Consider the following 27805-nt stretch of genomic DNA (forward strand, 5'->3'; position numbering starts at 1 on the left):
ATGAACAGGCCTGCACCAAATGCCCTTCAACCCTTCAGGGACTCATGCACCTGTGCTTTTGCATTGTCAGCAGATGCATAGGGCTAGAAGACGCATGACAATCCCCAGGCCCAGCATTACGTCAAAAAGCTCAGGCCACTCAAGTTTGTCACAGGTGGAAAAGGAGTGTCGGTGATGGGAAGTGTTCTGTCCCCGTACCACGCACACACCCAACCAGCCAGCCGAGGGTTAAATAAACTCTTCAAACACACAATGTCAGTGATAAGGAACTTGGCAGCAACTCCATGGCTGCCTGCCAAGAGCTTTTACTCCGATAACACAGACAAAAATACAGAGTTTGAATAGTCCAGTTTGTAATTAAATCCATGGCAAATAGGTGTTGTGTCCGAAGGTGCAAGTGCCTCGCCAGAGATTAGCTTTGTCCGTCACAGAGTCCGAATGGCCACCACACTCCCTTTTATAGCCTGTGGGGTGTGGTCCAGTGACTCAGCTTAATCTCTGGCACGCCTCCTTTTCTGCTGGTCACACTTGTCTCTCCGACGCTGGCGTGGGTCCAACCACAATGTTTCTTCGTCACTATCCGACGGCTCGGAAACACCTGGCTCCTGGCCAATCTCTTCTCCTTCGGAAACACCTGAGGCATTTCCAGAGAGGAGGGTCCTGGAGAGGGAGACCTGGCTGTCTCCTCTCCTTCATGTTCGGAGCCTTCTTCCTCCGATAAGATAGGCTCGGAGGACGGAGCCACAACAGGAAGGCCTTTGTGTCTTTATTGTAGAGGACGAGGTCATATGGCTGCCAAGTGTCCTGCCAAGATGAAGAAGCTGCCAGTGGGAAACACCAAGAAGCCCAGCCTAGAGGGCTCAATAGGTCAAGTTCGCGTCTCAATAATCCTAAACCACACCATCCAGGCAACTTGTGATGTCTGATTTCCTGTCAACTGCAAACTTTATGGATACAGCCTTTGCGGCCAAATGGGACATTCACCAACATTAAATGGCACTGCCTTTGCTGGTAGAGACAATCAATCATAGCTGCTCCATTTGGGACCAGTGGCCATGGCAAGAGCTCTTCTTCATATACAGTTAGTAACCATATGGAACAGGTAGAGTTTTATGTGGTTACCAAGCTCTATTTTCCGTTGGTATTGAGACTGGAATGGCGGCAGCCGCATGATCTACACACATCATGTCATAATCTGTGGTGATTGATTTTATAAACCCCAAATGCACTAGGCATAGACTGAATGTTTTCACTATGGAAAAACAAGGTGCCAAGCCCATGGACCTCCTGCTGGAAAATGTGGATTACATGGATGTGTTGGAGAATATGAAGCCGATCAGCTGCCCCCCATGCCTGTATGATTGTCACACTGAGCTCGTTCCTAATGCTAAATTGCAGGTGGGGACTGTTTACTTCCTGTCCAGCCTGTAGTTGGCTGCTCTTCAAGATTTGATTCCTAAGAATTGGTGGGGAGGGATAGACCCTCGATGCTGCCATTAGCCACATTGGTACTATTTGTGAAAAAGAAATCCGGGGAATTGAGACTCTGCTGAGATTATTGGGGGCTTAATGACACCATGATCCAAAACCATTATCTCTTGCCCCCGATTTCTGAGTTACTGGAGAAGTTGTGTCAGGTCAAGATCTTTATGAAATTGGACCTGAGAGGAGTTTACAATTTACTGCAAATCTGCAATGAAGATGAATGGAAAACAGCCTTATGGCCATTTTCAGTACACGATTATTCAGACTCACCAATGCCCCTAGGGTCTTCATGTACTTTATGCATGATGTGTTCCAGACCTACTGGACCAATTTGTAGTTATATACCTTGACAATATTTTTATCTACTCCCCACTGTGGAAGGAGCATTGGGACCATGTGCACATTGTGCTACAGTGTGTCTGGGAACACCAGCTTTTCACAAAGCATGAGAAATGCCAATTTGCACTAACCATGATTAACTTTCTATGTCACCAGATCTCTCCTGAGGGTGTTGACATGGTTCCTAAGGAAATCAAGACTCTACATGCCTGGCAACCCCCGTGTCAAGTGGGGGACTTTGCCAATTACTACCGAGCCTTCATTCCTCAATTTGCAACACTCACTTTGCCCCTATCCAATCCCCCCCAAAAAGGACCAAGTTTATGTGAGGTAAGGTTGAACAGAACATGTTTTGACAACCTCAAGGTTGCATTTGTGTCAGAACCTATCCTCAGACACCCTGACTCCATGTAGTCTTTAGTTGTTGAGACTGACGCATCAGATGTTGTAGTGGGGGCAGTATTGCTGCAAGCTGCTGCACCATATAGAACTTTATTTCCTTGTGTCTGTTATTCCCATAAATTAAGCTTAGTAGAGAAGCACTACACCGTCTGGGATAAAGAGCTTCTGACAATGAAGCTAGCCTTTGAAGTATGGAGACATCACCTCAAAGGAACTCGGCATCAGATTGAAGCCCAGATGGATCATAGAAACTTAAAACATTTAAAGACAGCACAGAAGCTTAAACAATAATAGTCACTGTTCTTCATCCATTTTAACTTTAAGGTAACATATTCCAAGTGAATGTAATCAGTGAACAGATGGGATCTCAAAAACCTGAACGTGCTTTTGCAGATGGGAAGTTCTTGCCTTGGTCTGTCATTCCTACTGACAAATTTGCAATTGATCAAGAGCCCGTGGACTTGAAGGCATACATGCGGGATGAGTAACATGAGACTCTTTCATGACGACACAGTGAAGGGAGTTAAACCAGGACACCGGGGGACAGCCTAACCCTTGGTCATGGGAGGAAAACACATTTTACTTCTGCAAGTGTGTTTTGTCTCTGCAGGTCCACTACAGGGGCTCATTCCATGCCAAGGTCATGATAAACCAACAGCTACTTCATTTTCTTTAAGACCTTTCATTTGGTTTTGTGGATCTTTTGGTGACTCTGGATATGCCATAATGTGGAAGGGTTTACAAGCCAAAAACAGTACTGGTGCCACTCATAGACTGTTGCAGTCCTTGCCCATCCCCTTAGAGATTCTGGGGCGCTGTTTTGCTGGACTTTATTACAGATTTGCTGGATTCCAAGAGAGCCACAATGATCTTGATCTTAGTCAATATGCTGACCAAAATAGCCCATTTCATTCCGTTCCAGACTTCTGACAACACAGGAAACCACGCAACTGTTCATCCAACTTATATTTCAGTTACATCGGTTACCTGAGTCATGACAGATCACAGGGTTCACTTCACAGCCCTGTTCCGGCAGGCGCTGCTCCAGAAGATGGAAGTCCAGGTTTACCTTTCTTCTGCCTATCATCCAGAGAAGGATGAATGCACAGAACGAATGAATGAAATTCTGGAACAATATTTCTATTGCTTTGAAATCTTCCAGCAAGACAACTGGCTAGACTTGTTGGCAGTGAATTTGCTTATAACAATTTTCAGCATGCCTCAACCTTTTCTGGCGAATGACAGATTTCATCTGCGCCTTTTACCTCTAGCGCTGTTGGACTCTCCTGTACCTGCTGTGAATAGTTTCCTCCATGAATTGACTACTTTGCACCAAATTGTAAAGTGTCAATTAAACAAGGTGAAGGAGGACTACAAATGGTTTGCTGACCACCATCACAGGGTCATCCCATCTTTGGCAGTCAGGTCAGTTCTGGCTATCCACCCAGCACCTGCCTAAATTGTGGCTATCCAAGAAGTTGGATCACAGTTTCTTGAGCCCCTTTGCTATAGAGGCAGTTATATCCCTTGTGGTGTTCCATTTGAAACTACCTCCTTGCCTGTGGGTTCACCCTGTCTTTCACCGATTATTGGTCCTGGATGCTTCTGCCAGTCCCTTCCGTCCTGTGGCACCACCACTTACACCTGTCATGGTATAAGGTCAGCTGGATAATGAGGTGACGAATGTCATGGACTCTTGCTGGTTTTGCGACCACCTGTAGCACTTGGTGGATTGGGCAGGCTATGGCCCTGAGGATTTTTCCTGGGAAGATGCTGTGAATGTCCATGCCCCTCACTTAACCCATCAATTCCACACCATAGCAACAGTGACCTGGGAAGGAGGGCCATGCAGGGGAGTAGGGCTGTGTCTCCACCCAAGACTGGCTCTGATGAGAATGAGTCAGAGTCAGAGTCAGAGTCAGGGCCATCAGAAAGGGGTGACATGGGGCTTCTGGAGACTGTGAAGTGTGCTGTCGCTGACAGGGAGGCAGTTCTGATTAATGTTGGGGAGAGGGATGAGAGTTTGATCAGATGAACAGCTGCCTGTGCAAGCAGAAGAACAAGAGACTGGCAAGGCACAGTGGCAACAGATTGACTAATGAGGAACAGCTGCCACCTACCTGATCTGCAGACAAGACTGAACCCCAAGAGGCACATTGGATGTCAGTGAAGCTACTCGCAAGAAAGCAACCTTGCCCTTAATGAGAAACACCGGCTGAGGATGACTTAAGCTGACAGAGTGGATTGGTTGGTAGTTGGAAACAACTGTTTGTAATTTATTTCATATGTGCTCTTGACTTCCTCTTTCCTTAAACCTTTATAATTGGTTGCAGCATCCTGTGGTCATATGACCATAATCTGCAGGGTTTTTTTTTCCTTTGCCAGAAAAAAAAGCCCACTTGGCATTTTAAAACTATGCTACTTCCTCAATGACTGCCACCAAACATATTGTAAATTTGGGTTTGGTCAGCTGGGTGTTTTGACTTACGACTGAAAATCCAGCCTCAATTACAGTCCTAAATTGAAAATTAGCTATCTGTCTGCAATTGGTAAAGTTTTACATATATGTGAAGGTTTCTCAATGACCCAGAAACACTATTAATTAAAAGAACCACAACAATTTACAGCTTTGAAATTTATATTTTTTTTATAATGAACTATTAGTTACTTAAAATCAATGGATTACTCACACCGCACCAAGGAAAATCAATAAAGTCTCATCTGCCAGGGTTAGTGAATTCTTAACAAATCAGATATGACCATTCTTTTTTCCCCCTTCAACAAAAGTGCTCAACATAAAGTTTTCAAAGCATATTTTAAAAAAAATATATTACCTGTGGGGAGAACATGTATGGTGGCTTGTGACAGGCCACTTGTTGGCATACCAGCTTGTTGGAGAGGGGTTGTCTGTACTGCATGTAACGGGCGAGCAATAGATGGGGCTGATAGGCCCATTCCAGAGTTGTTAGCTTGGTTCTGGTTCTGCTTCTTGCCATCTGTTAGGAACATAAAGCCAATACAGAAAAAGTATCTGGAAAAATGTCTAGTATTGTGCAAATGCAAGTAGTCTGGAGAATATTTGCTATTCACCTTCAATGTTTTTGTTTTTTTAAAAAAAAAACGAAATAAAGACATATATTCTTTCTGATTATTCTGCATAGTTTGTTGGCCTCCATCTTTTATGCCAAAATATTCCCCTGTAGTATAAATAATAACTGAGATCAGGCAGGGTTCTCTGACATAACTATTGCCATTCATATTAGATAATGTTATTAATTTGCAAGAATAGAAAAAGGGAGGAGAAATTTGCTAGATGAACAGTATATGTCCCTTCTTAGTGGAAGTTGTTGAGACGGTGCTTGGGCTTCAAGCTCCAAAAGGATCCTGGAAGACCTGGATTATCTAGACACAATTCAGTTAGGCTTCAGGCTATGTTTCAGTACAGAGTCAGCACTGGTCACATTTACTGATGATCTGTGACACATCGAAAATGGAGGTAATGCATTTATCGTGCTCCTTGATCTCTCAGTTGATTCTGATGTCATCAATTATGGTATTCTTATGGGTTAGTTGCAAACTTTGGAAGCAGGGGTTACCATTATGTGGTGGTTCCCCTCCTCTCTTTGTGGCCAGCTTCAATTAGTGTCAACAGGCTAGTAGGGGGAGAGATCGAGTGCACAATGCCTCATTTGTGGGTTACTTCCGGGGTCAATGGCATTACACCTTACTAACATTACATGAAACCACTAGGTGAGGTCATATGTCCGTTTTGTGATAATATCTCAACTATAACTCAACCCCAGATGAACAAAGTGATGCTGTCAAAGTCCTCTCTCAGTATCTGGAGACTATGTAGATCTGGATGAGGAAGAATAGACCCAGGCTCAATTAGGACAATATCAAATGGCTGCAGATATTTGGGCCATCTGGTGATTTTCTATTTTTGGCCTTGAAGGAGTTGCATTTCTCATTCAACACTGATGTGCAGTTTGGGGCCATCTTTGGACTTAGATTCTGCTTGAAGAATAGATGGCAACTGTGGGCGAGATAGCCTTTGCACAATTGTCTTTAGAGTGCTAGCTGTGCTCTTATCTGGAACAGAATGCCCTCAGACAGTTGGTCACCTCATTTAGATAAGTCACTTGGTTACTTTCATGACTTCATTTACTGTAATGTTATCTATATGGAACTGTCCTTGAAGACTTCTTGGAAGCTACATAATTTATTGGCGTAAACAATGATGGGCATTCCTCATTAAGCCTGTGTGACCCTAATGTTCTGTAAGGTGTGCTAGTTAGTGGTTGGTTTCTAAGTGTGATTCAAGATACTGGTTATCTTCTATTAAACCCTGTGCATGTACAGGTAGTCCTTGAGGTACGACCACAACTGAGTCCAAAATTTCTGTTACTAAGTAAGACATTTGTTAAGTGAATTTTGCCCCATTTTACGACTTTCTTGCTAGTTGTTAAGTGAATCACTGCAGTTAAGTCAGTAACACGGTTGTTAAGCTGCGTTTTCTTTAATATTACAATGAATACAGTCCACTATTTCTTGCTATCTAGTTCTTGTAGATATTTTCTGATATCCATTCTTCTGATATCTAATCAAAATTTAATTTTTTTGTAATTAAAACACCATTGTTTCTTTCATGTCTTTTGAACAATTGTCTTTACAAAATAGCCAGAGATACTTGCTGATAGTTACATCTTCCTTTTTCTTCTCCAGCCTTAACAACTTCTCCAATCATTTCTTTTAACTTTTTCCTTCCAGGCTCTGTAATGATGTCTTCAATCTTCTTGGCATGTTCCAGTACTTCAATGCCCCTCCTTAATATGTATCTGGTACTGGATGTTAACTATTCCAGATCCAGGCTAACCAACACACAACAAAATGGACCCATAACATCTCATGAATTTGAAACTATATATATATTTTACTGCAGGATTGCATTTGAATTTTTTGTAGCTACACTACAATATTGGCTCCATCTTCAACCTGTGATTCTTTTTGCATCTATTGCTACTCAGTGCGCCCTTCCTATATTTACATCTTTGATTTTTCCTATGTAAATGTAGGACTTTGCAGTTGTTTCTATTAAAATTCATCTTTCTAAGTTTCCACATTTTGTTCTACTTTGTCAAGATTCTCCCAAACACTGAAAATGTCATCTACATTATATGCTATTTTCCTTATCTGTGATGTCCGCAAAATATTTTCTAAGCATTCATACAAGACATTTATGAATATGCTGGTACTTCATATTTATAGTTCCTTCTAACTTGATGCAGATATATAGATATGCATTTCTTAGAGATGACTGTTCAACCATCTCTGTATTCATCTAATGGTAGCATAATCCTGTTAATCCTTTGTTACCTTCTCCACTAGATTTTCATGGTACACTTTGTTCAATACTTTGTTGAAGTCAAAGTACACTATGTCCATTGAATTCCTGAACTGTCACTCTATCAAAATTGGTGTTTAGGTTGATTTGGAATAATTTATTTTTGATAAATCCATGCTGGGTTCTGCCAAACCATGTATCTTTCCATGAATCAACTGCTTAATAATTTGTTCAAGGATTTCTTGGAAATAACATCTAGCTGACCAGTCTGTAGTTTCCTGGACTTTCTTTTTCCCCTTTTTGAAGATAGGAACAAACATTGTCCTCTACAATCTTTTGGTGTTATATTTGTTCTCCATGATTTTTCAAAGATAACAGAAAAGACTTCCACAAGCTTCATCAAGACTCTTGGATTTAACTTGGCCGTGGATTCTTTAAGTTTGTTCATGAGAGCAGGTGCTCCCTCCCTTCCCTTCCTTATCTCGGCTTGCCACTCCTTCCTTTTGTCTATTAGCCAATTCATAGCAAGCAGGTAGATAATGGCAGGTAATGAAGTCTGTTTAGTACTTTAAAACTCAGCATCCGAATCTTAAATTGTGTCTAGTAAGCAATTAGTGGCTGGACTTTGTAGAGACATTATATCATCCCCATACCTTACATTGTTCAAAAGTCTGGCTATTAAATTTTGCATCAATTGCAACTTCTGCCATTTTTCAAGAGAAAACTCATGTAAGAACTCTGCAATAGTAAAAAAAATGTTTACTAATATCTTGGGCAAATAAATTTATGAAGGCATAAACATTCATGGGCTGCAGTAATCAGATGCATTATGGGTTATCATGAAATTTTAAAACTCAGTTTTGAACAATGTTTTACAGTAAAATTATTTTAATTAACAAATGTTTATTTTTGATTTCAATAACTTCTGAAATTAATATGTTGCAACATAGCTTATTCTTAATTCCATTAACCAAATCATATTTTTGGTCAGGTATATCTTCTCAGTTACCTTGAGAAGAACCATAATCTTCATCATCTAATGTGAGATCAATTACTCCAGCTGCAATACTTCCTGTAATCTTTCCAGTCTGGAAAATGAAAAAAGCAAGCAAACAAACAAAATATTACCCACACCCATTATTTGTAACAGGTTTTCAATTGCCTTTTAGGAGTGTTAAAAATGACATAAAATATTCCCACAGAGATCCATGGGATTTTAATTACTCTACTGAAATGTACAATTAGTTTTAGTGGACCTAACTCTAATAGAACTAATTTGATGCCACATAATAATAATAAAAAACTAGATTAACTAGATTAACACCTGCAATATTAAAAACTAGAATACTTTAAAGAAATGCCTATTAAGAACTAGAAACTTGATTAAGAACTTGATTAATAATGACATATTTCTAAACAGTAGAAACAGAGAAAAGAATACCCAATTTAATTTTTGTATTCCAGAATACTCCCTCTTCATTTTTTTGGTACCATAATAGTTTGGATTAAATGTTTTTGGATGACCATACAGTTCTGGTTTGTTACAACTACAACAACACAATTTGGTTTGTGGGTTCAAAATTAAAATATCAAGAAAAAGTAATAATTATGTTCATAATACTGTGAGAAGTTGTTTTAGAAAGAATGCTAAAATTCTCTACACATTTTAATACATGAAACAGCAGATAGCCATGAAAATTTTAAACGAAAATACTTTTCTACAATTACAGTGCCCGTGATCATTTTGAAAAAAGTAGAGACATATGCTTATAATAATGAAAATGATTTTAAGTAGAGGAAATTGCACATTTGTTTTTATAAATATTCTTAGCAATCTAAACATTCAGTTATGTGTTATATAGTAAACTAATCTTCTAAATAATTATCTAGTTTAAATTTAAGAATAGCCCCTACCACCGACAAAATAACTCAGAATTCAAATTCAATACTGCAATGGCTTTATGTATACACATACACGCACAAACACATATATGCTATTTTTTCTAAAGTAGGTAACATCATGCAAAATGCAAAAAAAATAAGAAGTAGCAAGAAAAATACATTCCATGCATATGGTAAGAGAAATAAAATAAAGCTAGTTTAACATATGCAATATCTCTCAATCTGTTTTCCTGCAGACCATCCTTGCTTTTACTATATATTCAGAGACTTACTGATACATTGATTTGTTCTTGAAAATGTTCACTTTTTAAAATTGTAATTGACTACACCCAACCATGAGTTCCTCAGTCATTCCATATAATCATTCTATAATTCAATGTTCATTCATTACTCTATATGACCAAATCCTATTGCATTGGCTATTCACTTTTACATTCAGTCCACATTTATTCACTGCCCTTGTGATAACTCTCTGTAGTTATTCCATACATACTTCTTAAATTACTGATTACCAGGGTGGATTTGATTTAAATAAAGTCGATTTAAATCACGATTTAAATGATTTAAATCACTAGTAAAAAGGCTTGATTTAAATCAATTCAATTTAAATCATATTTTTTAAAGAGCAACTGTCATCTCTGTCCCACAGCAGCTCCTCCTCTGACCTGCTGTTGACTCATCAACAGTCCCAATATTGCAGAATATACAACTAAGCTCCATTTCATGCTGAATAAACTAAATTATTAATATATCTTAAATAGAAAACTATCTTTAGATTTTTACTTCAAAAGCATTTTATTAAAATAAATTTGATAAAAATAAAAAAATCCTATTTAAATTTTTAAAAATCCGATTTTTACATTTAAAAAAAAATCATTGATTTTTAGCCACCCTGCTCATTACTCCACTACATTTAATTTACATCTACATTTCTTCTGACATATCCAACCCTTAGTACTATATAAAAAAGTGAGGGAGCCTACTTTTTACAAGCATTCTTCTTCCTTTTGTGTTACTTCCTCATAATAGATTATAGATTACCCCCTACCTTTCTACTTAAGTCTGCATATTTTAATATTTCTCCACATCCCTAGGTTACATTAATTAATGTATTTGCAACACAACTACCTTGGTCTTTGATGCATTAATTTTCAGACCTATAGTGTTCATCACAGCATACAATCACAGTATGGCACATAAGATTCATTAAGATCATTGAAATGCTTCGTCAGACATGGCATGGCCTATATACATGAACATTTATATTTCCAATCAACATATTTGATATGTTATCGAAAATTTCCTTTATGTGTTTATCCATTGATATATTAAACAACCAAGGAGACATACATTCTGATCAACTTCCCTGCTTATTGCTGAGCCAGTAATTCAGCTTTCCATTTATTTTCATACCAGCTTTACTTCTATTATATACTATTCTTATAACATTCAGTAAACAACCATCAGCTGTAATTATTGATATTTTTGGCAGAATCAGGATGGATGAGTAGGCCATCCTACTCATTGTTCATGAATTTTCAGAGGCTACTACATAAGCAAACAACATCCATATTTTAAATATTTCTCCAATTACATTTCCTATACCTGCAGTCTTTTAAAAAACCATTTTAACATTCTTCAAAATCAGGATGGATAAAAATCAATGATTTTTTTTAACAAAAATCAAAAAAATCAGATTTTTTTTAAATTTAAATCGGATTTTTTTGATTTAAATCGGATTTTTTTTATTTTTATCGAATTTATTTTAATAAAAAACTTTGGGGGTAAAAATCTATCGTAAGATAGTTTTCTATTTAAGATACACAAATAATTTAGTTTATTCAGCATGAAATTGAGCTTAGTTATGTAGCATGAGGCTGTATATTCTGCAACACTGGGACTATCGGTGAGTCAACAGTGGGTCAAAGGAGTAGCAGAGATGACAGTTGCTCTTTAAAAATTATGATTTAAATCGAGTTGATTTAAATCAAGCCTTTTTACTAGTGATTTAAATCATGATTTAAATTGTGATTTAAATCAACTCGATTTAAATCAAATCCACCTGTTCAAAATATTATATAATCACCTTTCCTCCATTTTTTAGACATTCATAACATTTTTTCAATTTTATTTTTTAATGTATCATCATTATTATTATTCCCATAAAAAGATCTCGAAAATACTCTTTATAGGTCTTCTTTGTTTCAGCTTCATATGTCATTTTATTATGTTTATTTTTCATTCCATTAATTCTAGTGGGATTTTTTGTTTAGCTCCTTTCATTCAATTTTCAAAAATAATGAGTCAAAATTGCTGTACAATTTCTTTGCCTGTTTTATCTATTCCTTGCTTTCTATTGAAATAGCAACATACATTTTAATCCTTGTAACAATTTATTAAGCACACTTTTACACACATTACATTGTAGTAATATTTTTTAGCAATCATTCTATTTTTCCCCTCATCCAGCCTCTGCATCTTTCCATTAAGCATGTTTTTCTTATTTCCAACTAGTGTTACTCCATACACCTCTGAGGTAACATAATTCTTTTCTCTCAGATCAAAATAACTTCTTTATGTCCACTTTCCCTTGATTCTATAAGGAGAATATAACTTTCTCCACTAGATGACATCAATGAATGAGCAGCTAGGAGATATAGGAAAAATGATTAGGCCATTTGGATTGGACCATCCCCAAAATTAATGGTTTAGTTTGATTTTTTTCTGTAAAAATGATACCAAATAACATGGTTTAAGCAAAAATTTATGCATGTGTACACATACTGAAGAAATGACTCAAAAAAGTTGTTTTTTTTACAATGAAAATTTGGGATTACAAAAGTGATGAGAGATTATGAATGTTGATTAATCAATTTTTGGTACGGTCAAAAGTAAATCTTGGGAGATTTAGAGGAAAATGAAATAAAATAGAGTGAAAGTAGGCTGCAGGAAGAGTACAGCAGAGTTAAAAGACAGCTTATTCCTGGTTTACATTTGCTCAGAATTTTAAACAATTTCACCCAAACCACAACCCTGGTTTAATCATTACCAATTTTTTTTAAGCATAACACATCATTTACTGTAAAGATGTGATATTATTCTGCTAGGACATATGTAAGGAATGAAATTGGTGAGGCAGGAACCAACAATACCTTCGCTAGAGAGAATAATTACATCAAAGATGATTTTCAAGAGAACAGCCTTCTGTTTGACTTGGCAAGAGAAGAGAAAAGGGTATAGAACTCAAATGCAGGGGGCAGGCTTTGCACAGTCATGCACAGGTTTTGACTCCTGTGTACACCTAAGTATTTCTCACTGTTAAATGCAACAAAGTAAATAATCTAGCCATATTATCTATGATAATACAAGCCAGGAGAGATCTACATTTTTCAGTTGTACCTACATAAAGCTTAACAGTTCATCTATCTTCTTCTTACTTACATCAAGATAGCCTAGAAATGAAGGATCAACTCCAGCTGCAGTATCTTTCACAATTTCTAAGATGGTCATCCAAGTTGCCAATACCTGCTCATGTATCTGAATCTATCAGCTTCCCATATGGACCAGTTAATCCAAATGTTGAATCACCTAGCCTAGCATTTTGGACAGAATTTACAAACTGATGTTCCCCGTATCAGATGTGGCTCTTGACGGAGCAGTTGGGAGTCCTCCAACCCCACCTTGGCTAACAGATAGATGGGAAATTTGTAATATTTGAACTACTATCTAATTGTTACTACTATTATCTGTCACTTGTATAAAAGAACTGCTAACTGCTCTAGGATTGGCAGATTCTGTTGTTCAAAAATTATGTCATATAAATAAATATTAAGGAATAAGTAACATTTAATTTTTATTAATACCCTGAAATAAATAATTACAATACCTAACCTGATTTGTTGAATGGAAGGAAAATAAAGTAGTCTCCATAAAAACAAACAAACCAGCATACCTGCGACGGCACTTCAGCTGCTTTCTTATTTCCTATATTATCTGCTGGTGGTGGTGGAAGTGGTAACAATCTGGATGTCTGATTCTCTAAGGAGATCAAGGAAGAATTTCATTGCATTGCCTTACAAATATACTTTTAAGACATGTAACTATTTTAATAGTATAATACAGCAAAAACATTTATTTTATTTCCCCCCCCAAAAGATTTCAGTTTGCTTTTCAATTGAATTGAATTTTACAGCTTATATATTATATTAAAGGTGGAAAAAATTCTGAAGTGATTTATTTTGATCTGATTTTTTTACATCTCAAAAACCTGGTATTTTAAAGGAATGTGTGCACTTTTTGTATCTATTTTATCTGTTGCAGGTTAAGTGCATGATGCAACAGACATTCTTTTGTAGTGTCTGGAGGCTGTGGCGGCATGGAGAACAACAGACTTCAGCTGAACCCTGATAAAACAGAATGGCTGTGGGTAGTTTATCTTTGGTCTTAAATGGGGTTACATTTATGGGTGGCACAATTTTGTACTGGTTCACCTCCTTCCTCTGAGGCCAGTAATAGTCATTGATAGAGAGACAGCACTACAACTCTTGGCGCCTGCTACCGAGCTCAATGTGGTCTTCACTCTTTTTTAACATCTACATGAAACCACTTGGCAGGATCATCATCACCACGGGCTAAGGTATCACTAGTATGCTGATAATACTCAGTTATATATCTCCATCCTGGATGAAGTGATTGATGTTGTGGATATTCTTCCACAGTGCCTGGAACCTCTGGGGGCCTGAATGGGGAAAACAGGCTTCAGCTGTTTTCAGAATGGCTGTGAGTGGACCTCTATATCTAGGAATTTATCATCTTTGATCTTGGATGGAGTTGTACTACCCCAGCCAGACCTGGTACTTAATTTGGAGGCCTTTCAGGACTCATGGCTCCTGCTCAAAAAACCGTGGTTTAGAGGACTTTTCATGTAGTGTGCCAGTTACTCGCTTTCCTGGATAGGGAGGCTCTTCATTCACTCATGATCTGGTCATTTTCTGTCTGGACTACTGCAATGCAATATTGCAACTACATGGGGCTACAATTGAAAAGTATCTAAAAATTTCAGCTGGTGCAGAAGCAACAGAATATGACCCCCTAAGCAATTCTGAGCGTCCAAAGGAAGGGTAACATCTTTGCTCCGCAAACTGCAGAGTGCCAGTTTGCTTCTGGGTTCAATTCAAGGTGTTGTGATCTATAAAGCCCTACATAATATAGGTCCAGGCTACCTATAGAACCTTCTTCGTCCCATAACATCAGACTGTCCTACCCAGTTGGGCAAGGAAGGTATGTTGTAGAACCTGCCAGTTAAAGAATTCTGACTGGTAAGGGTCTAGGTCAGTGATTGCTAACCTTTTTGCCGTCGCATGCCAAAAGCGGGGGGTGGGGTGAAGGTCATGCGTGCGTGCCCACACCCATAATTCAATGTGCCCCGCCCCCTCACACTTGACCCCCCTGCTTTTGGCACGTGATGGCCTTGTGGGCCCGTTTTTCGCCGTCTCCAGGCTCCAGAGGCTTTCTAGGAGCCTGGGGAGAGTGAAGACGGCTTTCCCCACAATCCCTGGAGGCCCTAGAAAGGCACTGGAGCTGTGCTAGGGCAACACTTGCATGCCCACCGATATGGCTCCGTGTGCCACCTGTGGCACGCGTGCCATAGGTTCGCCATCATGGGTCTAGGTGGTGAGTCTTCTCTGCCATTGTCCCCACTCTATGAACATTCTTCCCCCGGTGGTCAGACAGGCCGCCACTCTCCTGGTCTTCTGAAAAGACATTGCTCTGCACCCTCTCCTGAGGAGCCCAGAGGAGTCCACAGCCATGAGGCTGGTTAGTCCCTTGAAAGCCCTTCCTTCATCTTTTAATTAATTTTAATCAATTTACCTCTTGAACATTTTGTCTTATACACACACACATACACAGAGTTTTATATTTTTAACTTTTTATTGTACACCACCCAGAATCACTCTGTGGGGGAGATGAGCTTTATAAAAATGTGATATAAATGAATAAATAAATGTCTATTTGTGCAAAGCTTAGAGTCATTTGATGAGGAAGATGGGCAATTTCTAAATATCATATGTAAATAAATAAACAAAAACAACTCACCAATTCTTGGTGTTGTAGTATTCACTTCAGGAGCTGAATTATTGAAGGCTGATATAGGAATCTTCATCTGTATGGAGTTCCTATTGATGGGAGGAGTATATATTCCTGAAGTATTCACAGCAGCCAAAGTAGTCCTTGTGGCTTGTGCAACAGGATGTGCTGTTGTTACAGCTTGCACTGCAAGGGTTGTCCCTATTGAACAGCCAACACTAGCTGGAGAGTTCCTTTGAATGCTTGAACTGGACACTGAAGGGTTATTGTTTGGTTTTGCTGAATTAGTTGATGATAGAGACAAAGGAGTTTTGGTTAGATTGCCAACGTTTGATTGGCTTTGAACAGGTATAAATTCAACACTGCCAGATTGCTGATTAGTAACCAAGGTTCCTGTGTGACCTTGCAGCAGCTGAGGCTGAGAGGACATTGCAACAGGTACATGCAGGATTACTGGCAAAGACTGAAGTGAGACAGACATTGGCTGTGTACTCCCACCAGCCACCTGGTTGGTACCAACTACTGTTGCAGTGTTAGCTGTGGGAAGAACAGGTGTCGTCAAAGAGCCAGATGTAAGGGATGCAGAAGTGACTGGTGTTTGGGGCTTCGGGTGTCCACTGACTGGTGTTTGTGGAGTAGTAAGAGAAGTAGCAGACACTATAAAGAGAAAGAAAAATTTTTTTTGTGTCAAATGAGCAATTTCATAATAAAACAAAATGAATTTAAATTACAATTTCATCATGAAAATCAACACCTTTATTGTACTTTTTATTCATGTAAAAGCGTAGGTTTTATCACTATTTGATATCATCAAAATAAAAAACATAAACCATTATAATAATAAGAATACTTTTTGGGAAGTATTGTTAAAAACTTATTTATTTCAAGTTTAACATACTGTGAAAAGGTGGCAAAGAAAGCAAAAGGTATTTAATTAAGATTTCTTTTTAATTTGGCTTTAAAGATACTTTTGAATAAAAAGATAAGAAAAAGATAGATTTGCAAACTGAATAAACCACTGGACAATTTTTTTTTCAAATGTTTTGCTTCCTGAAAAATGTTTTTGTGATTATGACAGACCCCTTCAAAATGAACAAAAATATAGTTTCAGAGTAATTGTATCATGAAGGAATCTTGAGAAATATGAAATTAACTTTTAATGATATAATGTATTTAATTGCATAGTATTTCCAACATGCTGCACGATATACCCAGCTGTATATCTCTACCCCACGTCAATTCAGGTGGATGTGATGGGCCAGTGCCTGGAGGCTGTGAGGGTCTGGATGGGAGTCAACAGGCTCAGACTTAACCCAGACAAGACCAAGTGGCTATGGGTATTGCCTCCTAAAGACTATGTTGACTGTCCATCCTTGGTTCTGGGGGAGGAGAAATTGTCCCCCTCAGAACAGGTTCGCAATTTGGGTGTCCTCCTAGACTCAAAGCTAAGATTAGAGCAACATCTGACAGTTGTGGTTAGGGGGACCTTTGCACAGGTTCGTCTGGTGCATCAATTGCGACCCTATTTGGATCGGGAGGCTCTCCTCACGGTCACTCATGCCCTTGTCACCTCACGGTTAGATTATTGCAACACGCTCTACATGGGGCTACCTTTGAAAAGTGTTCGGAGACTACAGTTGGTCCAGAACACAGCCGCAAGAGTTGTCGTGAGTGCACCTAGGTACATCCACATTACACCAATTCTCCGTGAGCTGCACTGACTCCCATTGGTCTCTGGTCACAATTCAAGGTGTTGGTTATTACCTTTAAAGCCCTACATGGCTCAGGGCCAGGGTATCTTCAAGACTGCCTTCTACCGCATAACTCCCAATGACCAGTAAGATCCCACAGAGTTGGTCTCCTCCAGGTCCCGTCAGCTAAACAATGCCGACTGGCAGGCCCGCGGGGGAGGGCCTTCTCTGTGGCTGCCCCAGCTCTCTGGAACCAGTTACCTCCTGAGGTCCGGACCATCTCCACCCTACTGGCCTTCCAAAAAGCGGTGAAGACCAGGCTTTTCCAGAAGGCCTGGGGCCGTTGATCTTGCTCTTGTGATCCAGCGAGATCCGGTCATGAATGGTGTGAATGAGTTTTAATGTTTTTAATTTTTAAATGTTTTTTATAATGATTTTAAATGCATTGTGAGCCGCCCTGAGTCTTCGGAGAGGGGCGGCATACAAATTTAATTAATAAATAATAAATTAATAATAAATGAGTTCAACAGGGCTAAAAATGTTTTGCTACTGATTTTCACTAATACTCGGTGCCTGATGCATCTTGATGCAGTATCCAACAATAATCAGCCTGGATGGATTCCAGTTGCCTTATACCGTTTTCAATTGTGGCAATGTCCTGGTGAACTTTTCAACATATTCATTACTCACTGTACCTAGATTTTTAGTGTGAATGCTGAAAATGAATCTTCAGTGACATGTTGCACTATAAGGTCTCGCAAGTTGTAAGAAGGTTAGTCAACCTGTTGAATGTAGTTTGGTGCACGGTAGCTGCCAAGAAAATTCTCAATGACATCCTTGAATGCTTTTCAAGTGATTTTCTCTGGCCCCACTAACAGATCTTTGAACCATTTGTCATTGATGATGATTCTGATCTCTGGACCAAGCAAAATGTCTTCTTTAATCTTGGTCTCAGTTATTTTTGGAGACATCTGTCTCAAATAACAAAAACTTCACCTTCTTTGTTCAAGATTTCTAAAAACAATATGTAATAGGTTAAATTACATGTTATTTTCATGACTAGCAACCAAAAATATATAAAGATACCCAAATATGTTCAGGAAGCAAAATCTATGTCAACCTGTGGAATTTGTAAAATGTTAAGGAAAGTAAAATATCATGCAGAATCATGAAGAGAGACACAGGTAAGATGAGCAGTATAGAAATTAGATAAATAAAATAAAAATGTCCCTTTATTATTCTACCAATAATAGTAAATGAAAACAATACATTCAAACAAGTAAAATCAATTTGATACTTTAGAACGAATCAAGTAAAAAATTACAAATAGTAAGTCAAAATAATAAAAATTGACAAGAATTCCTAACTTAAACAATCCTTCATCATCAATCAGAATTTGCTATTTGAAAAATTTAAGACAAACCAAACTTCAGCTGTCTATGTGCAGAATTATAAATCATAAAAGGTTTTGAAGTTAGTATCAGATATTTTTTAAAATATGAGGTTATTTTTCATGTGTATTTCCAGAGCATAGTTTGCCAGTCTTTTTGAAGGAACCTTTTGAAAGAATTGAATCTAATTTCCAATGGGAAACAAAATATCTAAGCCACCATTATATACAAATCTAATTCAGTGTATTTGTAGAAATATAAAACTTAGTGATGTTTAACAGAAAAACAGCAGACAAGAAAAGGTAGAAAAGATTTTTTAATTTCTAAACTGCTTTGAAATTTTAATTTGCCATGAAAACTCTTTCTCAACAAGAAGTTGAATCAGAAATACTTTTATAATGCAAGTTTTTGTCTGAATACAAAATAATTTAGAAACTTCAGCTAAGGTAAACTGGCAATATTTAGCTGATGAAATATTCAAACTTTGCATGGTACTCATTTGGCTTTCATAAACTATTATCTGATCCACATCAGGCAGCAGAATACATGAATAGGAAAATAGCTATTTCACTGGTTTTCAATAATCATCCACCATTAGCCTACCTGATTTTTTTTTCATCCCAGATGATTATGGTGAAGAATTAAAATGTAAGAATATGTACATAAGTTTCTTTCTCATTGCCATTATATTTTCATTATATATCCAGACAAACAATACAAAACTATCTTTTGTCATCTATTTAAAGCATGAGCATTGGCCACTAATTAATTTCTAGGCCTTATTCAATTCTAATTTTGTTTCAAATTGTCTGAGGATTAATTATGCCAGGGAATGCCTTTGTCTGATCAAAATTTGAAAAAGTTAGGGAGCTCAGGTTCTATTCAACTAAATATTGCATTTAACATGAAGAAACTATAATTACTGTTTTTATTTCAACCTTCTACAGTGGCACAATGTTAATAACTTATGTTCATACTGATTGATCAAGGATATCAATAGTAATCTATGAGTTTATTATTATAAATCAATGACTGATTTGTAAAGAGTAGCTATTACTTTATGGGTAGAAAAAACAAATTAATAAATGTCAACCTAAATCATCAGAGCTCATGGTGCCCTACTGAAGCTTTGGATATGTCCAAAATGTCTCCAAAAGTTAGCATCAAATTATAATATTTATTTTATAGTTATTATTAGGTAAATGGAAATATCATAAAAGCTTAAATTTACATTACTATCCAGTCATTTTATCCTAGTCCTTCCTACTTACTGAAATATAGTACCCAACATGCAATTAAATGGCCAACTGTGATCATTAAGAGCCCCCCAAAAGTTACACACTTCTGAAAAACTACAAATGGAAGCATGCTTAATTTTCTTTTAAATACTGCTTTCTTTTTCTAAACAGAGCATCTTTTGTCAAAACTGTGTTTAATTTATTCTAGTTTTAGAGCTGATGTGGAATTCCAGTAGCACAAAGTGCTACAGCCTGGTTTATTTTATATGGTGTTCAAACTGGTTTTATGAATGTTTAAGGATACATTAAGAATAAAACTGTATATTAAGTTTAAGGACAAAACTCTACGTATTTCATTTTAAGACTCAGATATTGTTTGATGCTATCACTGGGTTTAAACAAGACAGCATCTGTTATTTTCAACTAAATCACTTCTGTTTGGCTGAATTATATCAAGTCAGTTTTTACTTATTTGATTTTTAAAATGTGCCATAAAAGTAATAATATACATAATTGAGATAAGTTTTACCTGTATTCACAGGGGACTGAAAAGTAGTTGATGGAGTGTCTCCTACATTTCTCTTGGACTCCAGCATTTGCCTTACTGTACCAGCATTTCTACAGAACAAAGATTTATGTTAGCTGTATCAAGTAGAGGAGGTATAGCAGGAAGTCCAAAAGAAAATTATTTTTAAATTTAAATAATTTAATATTACTCAATTTTTCTAAATCATTCACAATATCACTGAATTCTGCATACCTATTGTATATGTAAAACAAAGCCTTATTTTTTTAAAAAACCCCAAGATATTTCTCAGTTTAAAACAAGCAATCTCTGTCTTTCATATTTTGTGTGATGCTAACTGCCATTATTTCTCAACAACTAAGGCATACAGTTGAAAACTACAGGCTGCTCACTTTTGCCCTAAGAATTCCCCATGCTATGCTTTTCATCACTAGAATGGATTAACATATATTTGGGTAACAGAAAAAAGGGCACATTTATAAATACAATGTGAAATATAGTTGCCATCAAAATATATGTACTTTTCTGCAGAAGTTATCTTTCTAACTAAATTTCCAAAAAGTATAACTAGGGAGTTGCAGCTTACCGATATGTCGCACTATTGACATTGCCTGTATCACTCACTGCTTTTCCTGGAGAATGGGCTGTGTTTTGTAGAGTCTACAAAGTGACACAAACCAATGTGAGATTTGCAACTTAAATTTTGTACTTCATAAATGATCGCTCTATTTTAGGCACACTTCTCTTTCAGAAAATCTCAAGTTCTGCTTAATAAGTATTGTATTACATTTCATGATACAATATAAATATATTTTCTTCCCTTGAAGCCTCTGACATAGTAAATGAACTGACATATCTAAACTATCAAAACAATCCTGGTGCTTGATAATGCATTAATGTAGCAATAGTAAATATCTATCAGGGACTATCAAGGTAAGGTGTTTAGACTTCCCATTCTTATTTTAAAAGTTAAGATATTTAAGCATCTTTTTGGAACTATTTTTTCCTAGCTCATAAATTATGAAGATAAGTTAGAATTATGAATGCTCTCCATTCTTCAAATAAATTTGTAGTACAATTAATTCTGAAAGATACATAGACACATCAAATTGTCCCCTATGGTCTAATGCAGGTGTATTCAACCTTTTGGTTTGCCTGGGCTGTATTGAGTGAAGAGGAATGATCTTAGGCCACATATAAAATATATAATATAGTTAATGTATGGGACTGGCCCACCCCACCCACTCTTTCAAAGGAGGCATGCTATGCTGCAAACCCCGACAATCAAGCAATTTCAGCTGGCAAGCTCCAGGAAAAGGGCCTTCTCTGCTGTGGCTCTTGTCTTTTGGAACATCTTACCCTTGAGGTGAGATTGGTTCTCATCCTTCTGATCTTCTGTAAGGACCTGAAGACCTGGCTCTACCAGATGGCTTGGGGCCCCAACAGGGTAGCATCACATTGGAGGTGATTGATGAATTAAGAGGCGTGTGCATCCTGCTCCCTTTCTTCCCATCTTTTAACTATAATTTTATCTTTATAATTCCATTCTTATTGTTTTATAAATATTTATCTTTTATGGTTTTTATTACTGTAAACTGCCAAGAGTTGCTTTGAAATGAGATAGGTAGCAAATCAATCTATCAAACAAACAAACAAACGAACAATTAAATGTATAAATAAGGCCACGTTACTAGCTGCTCAGGGCTGCATGGAAACCGCAGGCCACAGCTTGGATATGCCTAGTTTAATGGTTTAAAAACTAAAATTAAATTAAAATAACGTGTTTAACTGTAATTTTGCATTTAATCAAGAATAAATTTTAGGGGTGGAATGTTTAATCCTTTAATTTTCTTCTAGAAAACTCAGTAGATACAAGGAGTTGTAATGTACTAGCTAAATATTGTGGGTATTAACAAGTGATCGCACTAATCTGTCAGTTACAGCTAAATATTCAATGGCATTCACTATGGCATTCATCTTACTCCAACTGGGAACCCCCAAAATATTTTTCTTACCTCATTTCAATTTAGAAATACAAGTCCACAAATTTATGTGTATCCAATAACTTCTCCAAGTTAACACATAATTTCATAATTATATAAAAGAATGCATCTGATTCCATTGTTGTATTTTAGCTAAAAACATGCATGAATTAAATACTGGTATACTAAAATTTGCATTGTTACTAATAACAGTTTTGAGCTTAATAGTCAATCAACAATATAATAAAAAGTTCTGTTCTTACTTCTGGTTTTTTCTTTGAGTCCTCTCTAGCTGCTCCAAAACGTTTTGTCAATCTTGCAATTTTAGCCTCAAAATGAGAAAAATAAAATAAAAATGAAATATAGTCTCAATAAATTAATGATATAGTTCAGTTTTATAATGTTGGTTTCATCAAGAAAAATCAGTGTTTTTTTTAAGATGTGGTTTTACTTCTATCTGCTTCACAAGAAAGTCATTGGAGGAAAAATATTGGAGGAAAAATAACTCTCAGACATATAAGCATAGATACCTGTAATTCTGTAATGACGGTTTTGTGTCTCTTATTGCATTCAATTTTATCTACTCTGCTTTTCAAATCTTCTAGAGTTTTCTCAAACAATGCACATTCCATGGCACTAAATTTCTCTTCTAGAAAACGATGGATGACCTATAAAAATATACATGAAAAAGTAGCAAGTTAAGATTAAATTTTGTTTTAAATGTTATCATTAAAATGTTTCATTTTAACATTTAAGTAAAAATGAAATAAAATTAATTTAAAATTTTATTTACTGATTATATATAGTTATCAATGAAAAACAAACCTTGTACTAATAAAACAAGATTATGCTGTTATTTTTAATTTACATATACATCTTTTTCAATAATTTTATTATGGATTATATTAAACACATAAAACAGATACAAGAATCAAACACAAAAATACATAAAAAAAGAAAGTACTTAAAGAGTGCAGAAAAAAAAAGGAAACAAAAAGAAACTTCCTCCGTCATGGCCAGCAAGTACATTCAACATTTAACAACTTATCACTGTTTCTTAAAATATAACTAAATTAAAAAAAGCTTCATTCTCTACCACACCCCATTTTCTATACAGGTTTTCTTTGATTCACGATCACAACTGATCCCAAAATTTCTGTTGCTAAGCAAAGACAGTTGTTAAGTGAGTTTTACTTCATTTTATGACCTTTCTTGCCCCAATTGTTAAGTGAATCACTGCAGTTGTTAAGTTAATGGCTTTCCCACTGACTGTCAGAAGGCTGCAAAAGATGATCACATGACCCCATGTGCAACAGCAACAGCAATCATAAATGTATGCCAGTAGGCAAGCATCTGAATTTTGATCATGTGGCCACAGGCATACTGCAATAGTCATTTGAAAAATGGTCATAAGTCACTTTTTTCAGTGCCATTATAACTTTGAACAATCACTAAACAAATGGTTGTATCAAACTGTTACCTGTAAACATATCTCTAAATCCTCCGTTCATCTTATTAATCAACAGAGATCCAATAAAAGTTAACAGAAATAACATAAAATATATAATTCCACTATCTATTTAAAACCTAATTCCCAAATCCCTATCTAATCTAATTCCAATTAACAATTAAACATTACAAAAAATTAAGAACTATTAAACATTACTAGAGATAGTTTCTCCTTATTTTATATTAAAGTAATAATATAGCTATTGCAAACCAATCCATTATATCAAATTGAACATTTTCCTAAAGAAAACTATACAGTCAAAATAATCATTAAAAATCACCAGAGATAAGTAACCCACTATTTAATCAAAATCAAGTAAGCTAATTTTTGTATTTTTTTCTTCCTCCTCTCAGAAAATCTTAGGTTCCATACATGGAATTCTTACTTTTGTTTTCTTCTACTGTACTTCTCTTCTGTCAAATTCTTATTTTTATCCATGTCCATTTCTAATTTCCTTGTAATAAATTCCAGCAAATCTCTTATATTCCAATTTAAAAGGAACCACTGTTTTGATAGACTGCTAATAATTTCTTTTCAATTTTTCAATTAATTTAATTAAATTTGTTCAATAAACAGCTTTTGGTTCTAATATAGAGTTCAAATAACTCAAATATTTATTGGATTCAAATATCAAATGTTTCCTTTCAAGCTGTCATATGGTAGTCTCTAGTGATCAACCTTCAAAATTTTGTTTTCAGCATGGAATGAGATTTTCGTATGTGAAAGCATCTTTTTAATTCACCTCAAAGTCTTCCTTTAAATCAATTTCATTGATTTAAACTCAGCATTTAAAAACTTTCTTGATATAATCATCCTTTTCTGGTATATTTCAAAAAATTTACAAAGCTGGAAAAATGTAATTTTCTTCCTTCTTAAACAGGTTGAACCTACCCAGTGAATGCCAAACATGCAATTATGAAGATTTTTCAATCTTTAAAAAAGAGTGTAAAAATTAATTTCCAAAGTAATGAAAATGAGCTTTGGTTGAACTTTGAATCCTTAAAAGGCTGCATTAACAGCTCAGATGCTGGAATCTGTGATTCTCAGTTGACAAGTGACTATAATAACATCAGTTTCTGCCATTAAATATAGTCATTTATTAGGAGCAACATTCCGGCAATACTGGGATGCAGTTAGGACTGATCCTGCGTAGATTTACGTTCCCCTATGACCCTGTCTCTCCCCTTCTCTCTGGCCATGTCATAAATCACATTCTCCAATTAACCACTTTGGCTGGCTGTGAAACCTAACATCCTCCTTCTGATTGCGGTCAGAAAGAATGTATGGAATTCACTTCAGTTCTCCCTCCTTCCTGCTCGTGGCAACTTGAAAGCTTTGCAAGTTGACACTCTCTTTAATTTAGAGAAAATATATGGCAGTCTGGATCTCATATTCAACTGCCTTTTGGCCACAATGCCTCCCTCTGCGAGCGGGCATCAATTCGTCATTCCCCACCAGAACTACCTCCACACAGCACATTTATGAATAATTCCATACTTTTTTAAAAAAATGGCACCAAAGATGGATATAGTCAACCATTTGAGGTATGCCACTCTAAATACTGGAACGCTACTTTATTGAAATAGACTACAGAAACAGAAATTTAAAAGCCTAAAAGCATGTTCCCTTTCCTATACCAGAGAGAGTCAAAGCGAGACAATCTTAAATTTCATTCTCTTCTGCTATCTTGTCTTTTTGGTCTTGAATGAAGTTTTGCTAAAAGTCTTCAAGGTCAACTATATGATTCTCTATAGGAATATGTTAATTTAGGGCTCACAGAATTTGTTGGGTCAATGTGGGTTGTGGAGTTGTTGAATTAGGAGATCATTAGGTTTACTTGGAGCTGGAGGGTGGCAGGGTGGCAGCAGCTGTTCTCAGAACTGGTACAGCAGGCTTCCAGCTGTCTTCTGGTGGCATTGGAGGCAAGGACTGCGAGCTCTGCAGCCCTGCTCCATGCTCTCCACATCAGAGGGCTCCGAAATGAGCCATAGGCACCCTGTAGGGGTGATGAAGCAAAGGGGAGCACCTTGCAGGTCAAGGAAGCCACATCTCTCCTCCCTGACTTGGAAAATCCCCCTCATCCGAAGACAAGGAGCAGTGGCAATCAACATGGCTGCCATGAAGCTGGGGACAGCCAAAACACCTAAGAAAGTGCAGGAGTGATGAGAACAGTGAAGAGCGGTTGTTTCTGGGTGAGATGATTTTTCTTCTACTTAAAGACCCAGACTGTTGTGAGCAATATGTTGACATTGTAAACTGCTCAGACTGTGTTGTAAAGCATTATGGAGCAGTATATAAGTCTAAGTGCTATTGCTATTAAGTTTCCCAAGGGGCCCTGAAAACCTAGGTCTTTTGTGGATGGCTACTCCACTTCTGCCACAACCCCTCACACCACCACAGGCTGGAAAGGGACAGCCTCCCCCTCCCCACAAAAAAATGCTTAGATCTCGTGGGTAAAAAGGAAAGAATGGGTTTGTTATTCAGCCAATAAGTTAAAGAAATACGACTTAGGCAAGAACAATGGAACATAGCATTTCCAAAATATAGTTTTCTTCTTTATAAAGCATAATCCTGCCAAGCATTTATTTTCAAGATTAAGCATTTTAAAATTTTAATATAGCTGGAACAAAGAGAAAGTATTTTAAATTAAAAGGCAAATTACCTAAAATGCACAAATCAAGAATGCCATATTTACCTTTTCAAGTTTCTGATGAACATCTCCTTTGGTTGTAATCTTTACTTCAAATTCTGCTTCAAAATCTCCCAGATACCGCCGGCGTTTAGAATGGATACTATCCATATCCTCTGATTTAGAACGCTTTCTTCTTGATGCCTCACCTAAAATTTATTTTGATTTTTTTTATAGATTTCTTAGTTGCCCTTTTCAAGACCATGATTCTCTCAATGAAAGCAAAAAAATAAATCCTCAAGTAATCCAAAATTTGAGAAAAAGCAGTATTAAAAAGGGTATGATACACCCTTAAAAACCCAATGGGAAACAATGTCTATTTTTCTTTGTTCATAATAAATAAAAAATATTCAATAATTCTCAACCATGAGTATGCAATGTATTAGATTAATTTTTAAAATTTATGCTTACAAAAATTAAGATAGAAATATTGAAAATAGCCGTAATTATTCCACCACATTGAGCAAGCTGGTGACTTTGGTTCACTAGGGATAATGTGAATATGAATCAGGCATGATGTTACTAGGTTTCTTAAAATGGTACTACCCAGTAAGAAAAACTGGTAGCATCTTGCAGCTGGAATAAGTCAGTGACAGAACACCTATTTTGCATCTAGGAGTATCTCCAAATAGGGCTGGAAAACCTACTGGGACAACTCTCTCGTTTAAGTATTTATCTGCATGTATGTATTTCTTTTCATTTCATGTATTTCACTATGACCCAAATTTATTCATTTTGTAGCCATATAGTTCCATTTGCTCTGAGCCATATAGCACCACCAGCTTTATGTAGGCAAAATGCACTAGTGCAGGGGTCAGCAACCTGCGGCTCCGGAGCCACATGTGACTCTTTGGGTTGTCTGCTGTGGCTCCCTGTCAGGTGATCCTACCACTGGCTGGCCCAGCCCCTCGTCCTCCCCTCCCAGTCATTCCTCACCTGGCCTGAGAAGGTAAGGGCGACGGTGGGGGATAAAGAAGCGGCCAGGGCAGAGACAGAGAGATACAGAGAAAGGGGGAGAGAGAGAGACATAGAGAGATATGGAGAGGGGGGGAGAGATAGAGGAAGGGGAGAGAGAAATATGTCAAAAGGATTTTGTGGTTTCCGGTGTTTTTTAACAACTGGTTCTCTGCCCTAATGACCGGCTGGGTTGGTGTGGTTAGGGGGTCATGTGACCGGTGGAAGTGAGTGACATTGAGTTGGCCACGCCCACCCAGATTTT

General features: G+C 36.9%; 1 protein-coding gene across 5 annotated transcripts in view; it reads right to left on the reverse strand.

Moving 5' to 3' along the window:
* The window catches only part of ATF7IP (activating transcription factor 7 interacting protein), an 86847-nt gene that overhangs the window by 10827 nt on the left and 48215 nt on the right, over positions 1-27805 (reverse strand). For all 5 annotated transcript variants that reach the window (XM_034403534.2, XM_034403535.2, XM_034403538.3 and 2 more), the window contains exons 4-12: positions 26593-26735; positions 22918-23055; positions 22651-22716; positions 20992-21065; positions 20409-20497; positions 15569-16216; positions 13425-13510; positions 8580-8658; positions 5061-5222 (exon numbers count right to left, since the gene is read on the reverse strand). In XM_034403534.2, coding sequence (XP_034259425.2) covers positions 5061-5222; positions 8580-8658; positions 13425-13510; positions 15569-16216; positions 20409-20497; positions 20992-21065; positions 22651-22716; positions 22918-23055; positions 26593-26735 — 1485 coding nt within the window. The remainder of the gene's footprint in view (positions 1-5060; positions 5223-8579; positions 8659-13424; positions 13511-15568; positions 16217-20408; positions 20498-20991; positions 21066-22650; positions 22717-22917; positions 23056-26592; positions 26736-27805) is intronic.

The sequence above is a fragment of the Pantherophis guttatus genome, chromosome 7, assembly GCF_059756535.1.
Source record: "Pantherophis guttatus breed Tessera chromosome 7, ASM5975653v1, whole genome shotgun sequence".
Taxonomy (NCBI): domain Eukaryota; kingdom Metazoa; phylum Chordata; class Lepidosauria; order Squamata; family Colubridae; genus Pantherophis; species Pantherophis guttatus.